The following is a 13,193-nucleotide window of genomic DNA, read 5'->3' as shown; positions in this document are numbered from 1 at the left end:
AGTTGTAGTCCCAAAATAGCTGGAGGGCCGAGATTGTGGATGCCTGCTTTAAAGGCTAAGCTGTGGTGCTCCAGATGTTGTTGGACTCCAACTCCCACAATCCCTGACCATGCTTCTGAAAGGCCACAGGTTAGCCACCCACTGTTAAATCATTCCTGACAGATGCTTATGCTGCCTCTCTTAGAAGTGTAAAAACAGACCTGTTTTATATGTGTTTGCTGTACAAAAAACAACAACAAAAGGCTGCCAGAAGAACAAGGAATGGAAACCAAGAGATTTAAATTTGTAACTCTGCACCTCTGTTGTCCAAGCTTTCCCCTTCTGCTGTCTGTTCCATACCCTTTATTTGCTAGAATGTTGACTGTGAACCAGGGCAAAATAATAATGAGCAGCCTCAACAATAAGTTTTTAGACCCTTTTTTTTGGGGGGGGGGAGTGCATAATCATTGCATATGCAAGCTCTGAACCTCTAGTGCTCCTAATCAAAGTGACAAAGGCAGAAATATTCTCTAATTTGCTGATCTATTTTTATCAGTAGCTCCAATTCAATGCCCATACCTGCCAGTCAAGAGTTCATACATTAAGATTCCCAGTGACCAGTAGTCTGCTGAAATGTCGTGACCTTTGTTCAGGATGATCTCTGGGGCTACATATTCTGGAGTTCCACAAAAAGTCCATGTTTTCTTTCCAAATCCTATTTTTTTTGCAAAGCCAAAATCGACCTGTGAAAGAAAGTTCACACACCCATCAAGAAAGAAAAAAATAAAGAGCAATTATGCAGACACAAAGGCTTGAGGAGATGCTCATGCTTTGCTTAGAATAAACCAGTTCAGAAAGAAATCTTTCATGGGAATATACTCAGAGTGAGAATATAGGGCTGTCACAGAAAGCAGAAGTACAGAAAGCTATGTAGGAACATCTTTCAGACTTAAGATTTGTACAAAAACAAAATAAATGAGTTCATAACACTTGTTTAAGACTTCAAGTTTTACAGATGGTCAATAATTACTTGATCTGTCCATCCGTCAGCCATCATAATTGGCTATTTTATGTAGGAGCTAACCATATGCAGGCAACTCCCATTTTGCTTGCTTCCAAAAAGTGTGCAACCATGCACGCATGGGCCATTTCCGAAGAGGGTGGGGGGTGGGGGTGGGCTTAGGCACACTCCACCAACACACGCAATGACCCAGAATGTAACCCCCCACGCAAAACAGGGGTTGCCTGTAAAGAAATAACGTACAGCAGTGTTAAACAGGTTCAGCTGTCCCTAGTTTCAAAATTATTCTATTGGGGTTAAGTTACAAGAGAGTAGATTTTGACTCAACATGAGAATAAGCTTCTTAATGGCACTAATGGCCTAGATGGGTGGTGAGCTCTCTCTCACTGGAGGTCTTCAAGCAGAGGCTGATCAGCCATCTGTTAGGAACGCTTTAGTTCTGGATTTCTTGCATCAAGCAGGGGTTGGATTAGATGGGCAATGAACCCTCTCCTCCAGCTCTGTGATTCTGTGTGGTTTGTACTTGAACACTTGATGGTTTATAGCATAAAAGGAAAGGCACTCCTATCAGCCTTAACGATTGTCCCATCTGCAGCCATGATGATCTCTTTCAAGAACAGCATGTATTAAGTCAGGCATGTCTGAGGCCTAATTATTTTTTTATCGATAATAGTGTAGCACAGCACACAAAAACTAGGGGATTGAAATAACGGACTATTCGCAGAAATAACAAAGGTATGGTTTGAAAAAGAGCCGTTATAGATTCAGTGTTTCTTTGGATGAAATGTTGGGGAAGATGTCAAGCTCTTTATCTAGTTCTGGAATCATGTGGTATGAACAATAAATTTCCGAGCGTAATGCCACAAAGGCTATTTAAAACCAACTGTGAACTTCAACTTCTGCTCGCCTAAGATTTGGAAACAGTGAGATTAATTTGTTTTGATTAGTCCTTTTTACAAACTGATTTGTCCTGGCAGTACAGAGCTGAGTACTGCTGTTCAGCCAGAAGCACTATTTTATGGCTGTTATAAACCCATTGGAGAAGGCATTTTATTATAATGGTAAAGGAGACAGACCCTTAACTATAATGCAGTGCGCATCTCAATGTAATATTTTATTGCTATTTGGAAGAAAAACATCATGAGTACTCACCAGTTTGGCATAACCTCGGTGATCTAAAATGAGGTTTTCTGGCTTGAGGTCCCTATAAATGATTCCTTTGGAATGCAGATAGGCAAAAGCTTCTACCACACATGCAGTATAAAATCTGGTTGTAGAATCTTCAAATGAACCTCTGCAACCAGGGATACGGGGTGTGAGAAGTGAGAGGAGAAAGACTGAGAGATCAACAGTGCTTTACATTTATGCTTCACATGAACATATTTGTATTTAAAACGTTTCATACGCATTGTTTCTGTAACAAACACATCTGTTTGGGGTTTTTTTTATCTCCATGTTGCAGATAATGAAATACAGTAGCAACTTACCTAAGGCCACTTGCCACCATGGGCACCATGAATTGACATCATCTCATGACAAAGGTTAAAATTGAACTTAGGGCGCCCTGGTTCATAGCTCAATGTCTTAGCTATTACACAACACCAGCTCCAGTGTATGAATAAGCAGAGAGGCAAAACATAACATATTAAGGACTCTCTCTTCTGATATAAACTTAAACCAGTCAGCTCATCTCCTGATGCCCAGTGCTATATCCCCCTACCATCTGACATACAGTGAGACAGGGCTCTCCTAGTGCTACTGATATAGAAGTGTGCTGCAGGTGCTGGAGGGTTTGGATGTGAAAAGGAGCAAAGAGGCATCCCTTCCCTTCTATGCCTGCTAGTTGAGCAGGTAATGGGTACTGGGGCCTCTTGGGGATTTTGAGGATGAATCTGACCCTGTTAATGGTCCTCGTTATGACACAGTGGATGCTGCAGTATAATCTGACTAGTAATTGGGTTCAGAATAAGCCTAGATATCCCCCAGTTTTGTTTGGATGGAGGAGGGGGAAATTGCTGAGCCTGGTTGCTGAGCTTGGTTACAAGTCATACCAGAGAAGGCTTCACCAATCGCTAATCTCTCACAAACCAAGCCACTTTGCCCATTTTCCTTAGAAACCTAAATCCTAGGTGACAAATGCCCCCACCCCTTGCCCTGTAGGGAAGGATCAAAGTAGCAGGGACTGGCCAGTTAGAACCGCAGAGCATGTCTGATTTGGGACACAAAGAACCTAGAAGCTCCATCATTATGAAGGTAGGCATCAGATTAGTTTTGGTCTGCACTATAAGAAAGGTTTGCTTTTGCATGGCTGAAAAGTAATTTGGAGGACATTGCAGTGACTTGTGTAACTACATACAGGGTTTTAAGTTTGGAGTAATTGCTCTGATCTCCACTGGCAGCAGTAAACCTTACAAACTGAGAAAGCATCGTTCAACCATTTTTAGCATGTAATGCATATGAAAACAACCTAAAGGACTTGTGGTGTCAGGAAAGCATATTTCATATATTTAATGACTTGACTGCAGCAGCCCCACTGGCTGCCAGAAAAACACTACTGTGAAACAGCTGTAAGGTTATCATGGAATCATATTTCTTTGCTTGTTTGCTTAGTTGTTGAAGGCTTATGATTTTTTAAAAGCCACAAATATCTTTCTCACATGCTGCACTAAAAATAAAAATAAAAGTATTCCAGTGGGAACAAAGAAAGGTATCGATACCACAATATTCTCACAAGCATACCGCAAGGTCGAAAATAATTGGTATATATTACAGTCAGCTGTCAAACATTGTATTTCAGGAATTGGAAATATTAGATCTTAAATTCTTGAATAATACTCCAAACTGTTTATTAGCAAGCTGTTTGCAGTATGCCCCCCACCCCCCATTAATAGAAAAAAAGTCTGCAGGTACAAACTTGTTTTCAACAACTATTCTACTCTTACATTCCCCACAAATACTTTAAAGAGAGCACTTTAAACCCTCGGCTGAAGCTTAGAAAGTGTTTCAAAAATCCAATCATTTACGAGCCATTTAAATATTGTACCAAGCATTTCTCTCCAATATAAATTCAGCTTCTACCTTGAATTTCAATGTAAGCTGAGTTCCAATCATAGGTTAACATTTCTATTTCTGCCTTATAACTGGTCAGGAAATTACCTTTAAATCTACTGAAACTTTTTCTATTTCCAGAGGTGAATGCTGTTTTGATACCATAATGTTTCAGTTACTAAGTAATATTAATGGATGGTCTGAGGAAAAGCAAAATATAAACCCTTTTCAAAGCTAGATGGCAGTATATACCATGAATATCAGAGAAAAAGAATTACAAGCATTTCAAAGGGTTTTTTAAAGTAAATAAACAAACCCCAGCACCTTGCAATTTGAGTGTGTGTGTGTGGTTTTTGGGGGTTTTTTTTACTAAAGGTTAGGAATTTACTTCTGAAATTTTTTTGAAGGACAAAAGAAAAGTAACTTTAGGTAAATAATTATTATACCCTTCTTCCCTTTGTTGTGCTATTATGTTAATGCTGCTGGTTACTAACTTTCTCCCTATTATCAGTAGTTTATTCTCACTAATTCTTATTTCAGAGTGACCATTCAGTATGCTGGAAGAATTTCATTTCCTATCCAAAGGAATGATGCAGTTTCCCTTACCTGTCCCTGAGAATTGTCCAAAGCTCTCCACCTAAACAGGCTTCCATCAACATATATAAATATTTGCTGTCCTTGAACGTCCTGTATAGCCTATTCGAGAGGGAGAAGAAAACTTGTAATTTTATGTTGTGAACTGCCCTGAGATCTACAGATATGGGGGGACAGTGTTAAACAAATGTAATTATTAATACTACTACTAGGATTTTAATCAATATAATCTATGTATTATTATAATCTAGGGGGCAGGAAGGACGTACTGAGCTCCAGAGAGTTTAGGGATGATATTTTTGATACTCTGAAACTATAATGCTATGCCCATTTGCTTGGATGTGACTCACTGAACTCAGTGGGGCTCACTTCTAAGTCAACATGCATATGATTGCACTTAGTCAATAGATGCAACCAGCAACATTGTATAGGGCAGCCCTATACAGGCAGAGAGGCACCTGGCTGCAGAAGTTAACATCCCAACTCATTAAAAGTGACGGAGACAGCAATGGGGCTTCTCCCCCCCCCCATCTTCTATTGAGTCCACTTGGAAGAAAAATGCCTTGTATCTTTACTAATAAAATGCATATTGTCAGAGCTGCTTCAAGATCCTAGCTCACAGAGGATCACGCTAGCCAGCGGTGATTAAGTAAAAGTCTTTATTGAATTACAGTTTCCATTCTCACGCTGCTGTCTGCAACTCTACGTCTACTAGCTAGATCGGCGAGGCTCCGTCTGAGTCTCCGCCCCGTGCGCACCAACTTAATATCCTAGCCTTGCTCCACCTTTTCCTCCTGACTGTCCTCCTCTGGGTCCCTCTACCCCCCGGGGCTTCTTCCTTCCGGGATTCTTCTGACGCTGACCCGGACCCTTCTGCCTCCTTGCGCCGGGCTTTAGGACCTGGTTCCCTTTCGGGGCTGCTTACTGCGCCGCCTTCCTCTGCATTTGAACTTGGCGCGCGCGCCCAACCTTCCACTTTCCTCTTAACCGTTTCTTCGCTCCCCGATGGAGGTGTGGCCACTCCTGACTCCTGCCCTCCCTCCTGTGGTGAGCTGCCAGCGCTTCCCCCCTGGCTCCTTTCCTCTTCCCTGCTTCCTGGCGGTGACGCTGGTCCCGATTTCCAGCTGCTCCCCCCTGAGTCTCCTCTGGCTCTATCTTCCTGGGGTGCCTCCCTAGACTCCCCCCTTGCCCTGGCCACTGGTGCTCCTTTCTGTGAATCCTCTGATTCACTGGAAAGACTGGGAGATCTCGGGTCGTCGTCATCACTCATCCTTTCCTCTGTCTCCTCCCCTTCGCTCTCTGTTTCCTCCCTTGCCCGTGCCTCTGCACCTAAACCCCTGACATCCATCCCCCCTCGAAGCCCCCCAGTCCCCCCTCCCCTCCTTCCGGTGCTGGAACTGGGGGCTGCTGTTGCAAAGGGACGAACGTCGGATATCGGTCGCTTCCCGTGGCAGGCCTCCAGCGGAACTCTTCCAGGTCTTCCTCTCTGCTCTCGTTGACGACAGTCACCTCCTCTTCCATCTCTGTGCCGCCGTGCTCGAAACCAGGGTCGTCCCCGAAAATGTCCATGTCCGTCTCTCCCGCACTACCTCCAGGCGGCGTTGCTCGGCCGGAACAGTCCAGCCACTTCCTGCGGAACTGCTCCTCCGGCCTATCGTCCCACCAATACGAGGGTTCTGAGACAGATCCCGAGGGTGACCCCTCCGGGGAACGGACGTCTCGTGTTGGTTCCTCGTCCGAGTCGAACCCCCTGAACGTGCTGTCCGAAAGCGTGGGCGTGAAAAGCCAGTCGTCGAAAAAGTCTGCTGGCATCGGTCTATGTGGGAAGAGGGCATGAAACTCGTCTTTGAGCAGAGGTTCGTCTAAAGCGTAGCCCGGCACCCAGCTGTTCGCACTGGCCGGGGTGCCCTCCCTGGCGAGAAAGTATTCTACTCCCTCTTCCCCCCATCTGGAGTCCAAAATCTCCGTGACTTCGTTGATGCGCTCCTCCTGTGCCACTCCCGCGTGCCCCGTTCCTTCTCTGAGCGGACTCGGCGCCGTTCCTGGTTCCTGGAACCTGTGCGGTGCCTTGTAGGGAGTGAGCACCGATCTGTGGAACACCGGATGCATTCTGGAACCCTCCGGAAGCGCCAGCCTGAAAGCCACCGGGTTGACCTGCTCTTCGACTTGGTAGGGCCCCAGTTGTTTATGCCCTAGTTTCTTCTTGGCCAACGACCTGGCCGGCACTGCGTGGGCTGCTAACCAGACCCAGTCTCCCACGTGGAGCTCTTCGCCAACCCTTCTGTGTTTGTCCGCTTGTACCTTGTATGCGTGTTTAGCCAGCTCCAGGTGGCGCCGCAGCTGATCGTGGACTTCCTGCAGCTCCGACGCGAACGCATCTGCTGACTGCGGCTCCTCTTCTCCCCTGCATTCCAGTCCCGGAAAGGTTCTAGGGTGCCGCCCGTTGTTGGCGAAGAACGGCGTGACGCCCGTGGATACGTGCTTCGTGTTGTTGTAGGCAAACTCTGCAAGCGGCAGGTAATCCACCCACGTCGCAGGCTGTTGGTTTGCATAACATCTCAGGTACTGCTGCATGATGGCATTGGCTCGCTCCGCTTGCCCGTTGGTCTGCGGGTGTCTCGCCGACGCCAGATTGATCTTGACGTTCAGGAAGCCCATCAGTTTCTGCCAGAAGTTCGAGATGAACTGCCGCCCGCGGTCGGACAGAATAGACCGTGGCAGACCGTGAACCTTGAACACGTGGTCTATGAACAGTTTGGCGGTTTGCTCCGCCGTGGCCACCTTAGCACACGGAATGAAATGCGCCATCTTGGAGAACAGGTCCACCACCACCAACACTGCCGTCTTGCCCCTTGAGCTGGGCAGATCCGTGACAAAGTCCAGAGCCACCCTTTCCCAAGGTTCGACCGGAGTTTGCAGCGGCTCCAACAGTCCAGCCGGCGGTTTGTGCACCGGCTTTGCCCTCTGGCAGGTGTCACACCTCGCTACGTAGTCTGCGACCTCCCCTCTCATTCCAGGCCACCAGAAATCCCTGGCTACTAATTCCACCGTCTTCTCCTTGCCAAAGTGCCCGGCCGTGGGTGCGTCGTGCAGCTGCTGTAGCACCTTGGCTCGAAGTTCGTCACCCGGCACGTAGATGGCCCCTTTACGGATGAGCAAGCCATCTCGTAGCTGGAAACCGTCGGCCGCTGCCTTGCCCCCTCGCACCTCTGCCATCTTCGTTTGTGCGAAGGAGTCCCCCTGCAACGCTCGCCGCACCGCCTCTAGGTCCACGGTCGCCGCGGCGCACGCCCACACTGTCGGTGCAAAGATGTGCATGGCGGCCGCTGGTGTCGCGTCCTCCAGATACTGTGGCTTGCGGGAGAGAGCGTCTGCCATGATGTTGGTGTCCCCCGGGACATACTCTATTCGGAAGTCGAAATCCGCAAAGAACTCAGCCCAACGTATCTGCCTCTGGTTCAGGAACTGTGCTGTGCGCCAGTGTTCCAGATTCTTGTGGTCCGTGCAAACCTGCACCGTGTGCTTGGCGCCGATCAGAAAGTGCCTCCACGCCTTGAACGCTGCATGAATGGCCAGCAACTCCCTGTCCCATATGGTGTAGTTCTGCTCGGACTTGCTGAGCTTCCTGGAGTAAAACGCTCCCGGCCGCCACACGCCCCGCGGGTCCTTCTGCAGCAGGACCGCCCCCACTGCTCTGTCCGAAGCGTCTGTCTCCACCCTCATCGGCATGCTGGGGTTGACATGAAGCAGCTGCTCTTCCGACGCGAAGAGACGCTTGAGGGCCTGAAAGGACTGCTCCGCCTGCTCTGTCCAGATGAACTTCTTCTTCTTGGAGCTAAGGGTGTCAGTGATGGCCGCCGTCTGCATCGCGAAGCCCTTGATAAACTTGCGATAGAAGTTCGCAAAGCCGACAAACCGTTGGACCTCCTTCCGGTTGCGTGGGCTCTTCCAATCCAACACTGCTCGAACCTTGGCGCTGTCCATGGCGAGCCCCTTGTCAGACAGCTTGTAGCCCAGAAAATCCACCTCCGGCACGTCAAATTGGCACTTCTCCAGCTTGGCGTAGAGCCTGTGTTGCTTTAGCCTGCCCAGCACTTCCTTGACGTGCTTGTCATGTTCTTGCTGCGACTCCGAAAAGATCAGGATGTCATCCAAGAAACAGACACACGTCTTGTAGAGCAGTCCCGCCAACACGTGATGCATAAATGCTTGAAAAACGTGAGCGCCATTTTGCAGTCCAAAAGGCATAACTCTGTATTCGTAGGTACCCAGTGGCGTGAACATGGCTGTCTTCCACTCATCACCTTCCCGCATGCGAATGAGGTTGTACGCCCCCCGCAGGTCCAACTTGGTGAACACCTTTCCCTTCCGTACCTTCGCCAGTAGGTCGTCGATGCGGGGCATGGGGAAGTCCGACGGCTTGGTCACACTGTTCAAAATCCTGTAATCCACTACGAGTCTTTTTTGGGGCGTGTCTCGCTTCTTAACAAAGAATACAGGACTGCCCCCCACTGCCTTAGACTCCCGGATGAAACCGCGCTCCAAATTATGATCGATGAAGTCTTTGAGTTCCTGCAGTTCGTCCTCAGACATGGAATACAGCTTCCCTTTAGGCAGCGCCGCCCCCGGCAGCAGGTCAATTTTGCAGTCATATGGTCTGTGAGGGGGTAGCCTGTCCGCCTCCTTCTCGCAGAAAACTTCCAGAAATTCTGCGTACTTGTGGGGAATCGCTTGCAGCGTGCCTAGCAGCAGCTGTGACTCCTCTTCCTCTCCTTCCTGCCTGGGTACGATGCAGTGTTCAGCACAAAAGGAAGAGCCGAAGACCAGCTGCCTCTGGAACCAAGCCATCGTTGGGCTGTGCTTGTCCAGCCAACTCATACCCAATACAATGGGCGTGTCAGACAGTTGAGTGACGTTGAAGCTGATGACTTCCCTGTGATTCCCAAGTCGCATCACCATTGGTGGCGTCTGCTTCACCACTTGCCCCCCTAGCAGCTCCCTGCCATCCACCGTGACAACCTGCAGGGGCAGTGTGGCCGGCAGCAACTGCACAGCGTGCCTGTCGACAAATTCCTGCCCTATAAAGTCCGCGTTGCTGCCGGAGTCGATGGTGATTGGCACGTCCATGGTGATTCCATTGGGCAGCTGGAGAGATGCTGTGAGCCTCACTACTGGTTTGGGCGGGAGGGGGTTCACTGGCTGTAAAATTTCTGGGGACTGCGTCACTAACACGTCTGGCTGGGCCCCAGTGCCTCTTCCTCCAGCCAGACATCGTCGTTTCCCTGCTGTGGTCCTCCCTGCTGCGTTGCTGCAGTCACCATTGCTGAGGCTGCAGTAAGCTTGTGGGGCCTCTGGGGACACTCTTTCGCCATATGCCCTGGCTGCTCACAGACGTAACACTTCCTGGTCCCTCTAGGAGGCTTCGCCTTCACTGCTGCCGGTGCTAGGGCTCTGGTTGCTGACTGAGCCCTTGCACCTCCAACCTCCATAGGTTCGGCTCCTCCTCCTGGCGGAGGCGTGGATTGCGCCCGCGCTGCTTCTCTGGGAAAGAAGGAGGGGCCCCCGGCTGGTTCGCGCCCTCCACGTCCTTCGTCCTTGCTCCACGGACGTCCTTCCAGCCTCACCCCCACGGCCAGTGCCCTCTGAACGACCTCCTGGGTGGTTCGGGGTCTCTCCCCCCTCGCTATCTCATCTTTAATCGAGTTGTGCAGTCCCTCCCAAAAGAGGTCTCTTACAGGAGCCGAATCTCTGTCCCATTCCAGGGCGCTGACCAAGGCGAAAAAGCGGGCATGATACTGTCTGACGCTGGCCCTCCCTTGTCTCAGCCCATGCACCTCCTTCCGTGCAAGATCAATGTCAATACTTGATAAGAAACACCCATCCATCGCTTTAATAAAGGCATCCGCATTCTGGAGCGCCGGATCGTTATCTCTCCATAAATTGCGCAACCATGCTTTCGCCTCCCCATGCAGATGGGACATGATGAACCCCACTCTCTCCTGTTCATCTCTAAAGTCTTTATGCAACAGTTGCAGTGCGCACAGTACGTCGGCTCTAAAGTTGGGATACTGTTGCAGGTTCCCATCGAAGTGAGAGAGCAGCCCGCCTGTCCGTCTCGCCAACCCAATTCCCTCCTGCCGGGGTGGTTGCTTTGCCAGTACGTCTAACCTGACCTGGAGATCCCTGCAGGCGGCAGCTGCCTCGTCCTCTCTCTTCCTGGATGCGAGAACCTCGGCGTTCAGTTGTGCCACTGCTTTTCTGAGGTCCTCTATCTGCTGCTCAGCCGTCATGTCTCCTGCCGTTCGTGAGCTCGCTAGTGGGCGCCTGTTTCTCTCCCCTCCTCGAGGCTGCAGATGCCCACAATGTGGAGACGGAGCCTACTGTCAGAGCTGCTTCAAGATCCTAGCTCACAGAGGATCACGCTAGCCAGCGGTGATTAAGTAAAAGTCTTTATTGAATTACAGTTTCCATTCTCACGCTGCTGTCTGCAACTCTACGTCTACTAGCTAGATCGGCGAGGCTCCGTCTGAGTCTCCGCCCCGTGCGCACCAACTTAATATCCTAGCCTTGCTCCACCTTTTCCTCCTGACTGTCCTCCTCTGGGTCCCTCTACCCCCCGGGGCTTCTTCCTTCCGGGATTCTTCTGACGCTGACCCGGACCCTTCTGCCTCCTTGCGCCGGGCTTTAGGACCTGGTTCCCTTTCGGGGCTGCTTACTGCGCCGCCTTCCTCTGCATTTGAACTTGGCGCGCGCGCCCAACCTTCCACTTTCCTCTTAACCGTTTCTTCGCTCCCCGATGGAGGTGTGGCCACTCCTGACTCCTGCCCTCCCTCCTGTGGTGAGCTGCCAGCGCTTCCCCCCTGGCTCCTTTCCTCTTCCCTGCTTCCTGGCGGTGACGCTGGTCCCGATTTCCAGCTGCTCCCCCCTGAGTCTCCTCTGGCTCTATCTTCCTGGGGTGCCTCCCTAGACTCCCCCCTTGCCCTGGCCACTGGTGCTCCTTTCTGTGAATCCTCTGATTCACTGGAAAGACTGGGAGATCTCGGGTCGTCGTCATCACTCATCCTTTCCTCTGTCTCCTCCCCTTCGCTCTCTGTTTCCTCCCTTGCCCGTGCCTCTGCACCTAAACCCCTGACACACATATATATATATATATATGCTTTCGTAGATTTTCACGGGTACAGGAATGCAGGTTTTGGTGTCTTCGGGTGTCTTCCCGTGTAAGAGTTGGGGTGTCTAGGCGACGTTTCGACGAGGTCTCACTCGTCATCTTCAGGCTGGTGCTTTCGGCTTCTTGTTACTGGAACAGAGCAGGATCTCAGTGTTTGAGTTCCTATAAATACTGTTGAGGGGGTGTGGTGTATAGCCTCCAACGTTCTGGGCAGAGAGGAAGTTCCCAGGTTAGTGTGTCTTTTCTTCTTTTGTTCATTAATTACTTGAGGGATATCACTCAAGATAAAAAAAACACACACCAACCGCTACTTACATGCACAATCACACCACCACCCTGCACAAATAAACTCCGTAGCCAAGACTCTCATCTCCAGAACCAAACGCCTGGCTGACAAAGACCACTTGACAACTGAGTTACAGAATCTCTCAAATGTGTTAATCGCCAACGGATACCAGCAAAACAGGGTTACGAAGCTAATCCAAAAAGAAACACCCCCCAAAAACCAAGACACAGAAGAAAACAATGGTATGGCCCTCCTTCCTTATATCAAGGGCACTACAGATAAAATTAGCAAAATCCTCCATAAACACAATATCAAAACAGCCTTTTGCACCAACCAAAAAATAGCCAATATCCTCAGAAACCCAAAAGATAAAATCCAGTTAGAAAACCAAGGGGTCTATGAAATACCCTGCAAAGTCTGCCCAGCCACGTACATTGGACAAACAAACAGACGAATAAATGCACGTATCGCAGAACACAAGAATGCCGTCAAAAAAGAAGAAAAAACTTCCTCTCTTTACCAACACATGAAAGAAACAGGACACGAAATTAATTTTGCAGATTCCAAATTGCTCTTTAACATGGAACATCACCACAAGAGAATAATCATGGAAGCCATCGAGATAGAGAAACACCCTCACAACATGAACAAGCGTGACGACACGTCCCGCCTGCCAGACATCTGGAAATTAGCCCTCCCCACAAAAACCGACACCAGAACCAGAGGCACACAGAACGCCATCTCCAATCAACCACACCAGACCCAAACCCAGACCCTCTCCACAGATAAATTACAGACACCATCCAGTAGCCAAACCATAGTGGCACCTCCGGGTGCTGCACCCCCCTGCAATCCCTACACAGATGGCTGGCACAGGGCACAAAACCACAGCTCGCCCCTATACACGAAGCCAAGCCAGAGCACAACTAAGTGCAGTACAGCCATTTTCTCAGAAAAACTCTTCACTAGCTCAAGAGGTCAAGACACGAAAGCTTTAGCAACTAATCCACACCTAATGACCCTCCTAAGTGGTACTCAGAATATCACTCAAGAAATCACTCAAGATATCCCTCAAGTAATTAATGAACAAAAGAAGA

At 49.4% G+C, this 13,193-nt stretch overlaps 1 protein-coding gene across 7 annotated transcripts in view; it reads right to left on the bottom strand.

The window, feature by feature from the left end:
* PRKG1 (protein kinase cGMP-dependent 1) overlaps nucleotides 1–13,193 on the bottom strand; it is a 698,816-nt gene that overhangs the window by 12,990 nt on the left and 672,633 nt on the right. For all 7 annotated transcript variants that reach the window (XM_081189597.1, XM_081189598.1, XM_081189595.1 and 4 more), the window contains 3 exons: nucleotides 4,655–4,744; nucleotides 2,153–2,294; nucleotides 559–722 (listed from right to left, as the gene is read on the bottom strand). In XM_081189597.1, coding sequence (XP_081045723.1) covers nucleotides 559–722; nucleotides 2,153–2,294; nucleotides 4,655–4,744 — 396 coding nt within the window. The remainder of the gene's footprint in view (nucleotides 1–558; nucleotides 723–2,152; nucleotides 2,295–4,654; nucleotides 4,745–13,193) is intronic.

The sequence above is a fragment of the Podarcis bocagei genome (genome assembly GCF_964188305.1).
Source record: "Podarcis bocagei genome assembly, chromosome: 4".
Lineage (NCBI taxonomy): Eukaryota > Metazoa > Chordata > Lepidosauria > Squamata > Lacertidae > Podarcis > Podarcis bocagei.
The sequence above is the reverse complement of the archived record's forward strand: the minus strand, read 5'-3'. Positions and strand labels throughout refer to the sequence as shown.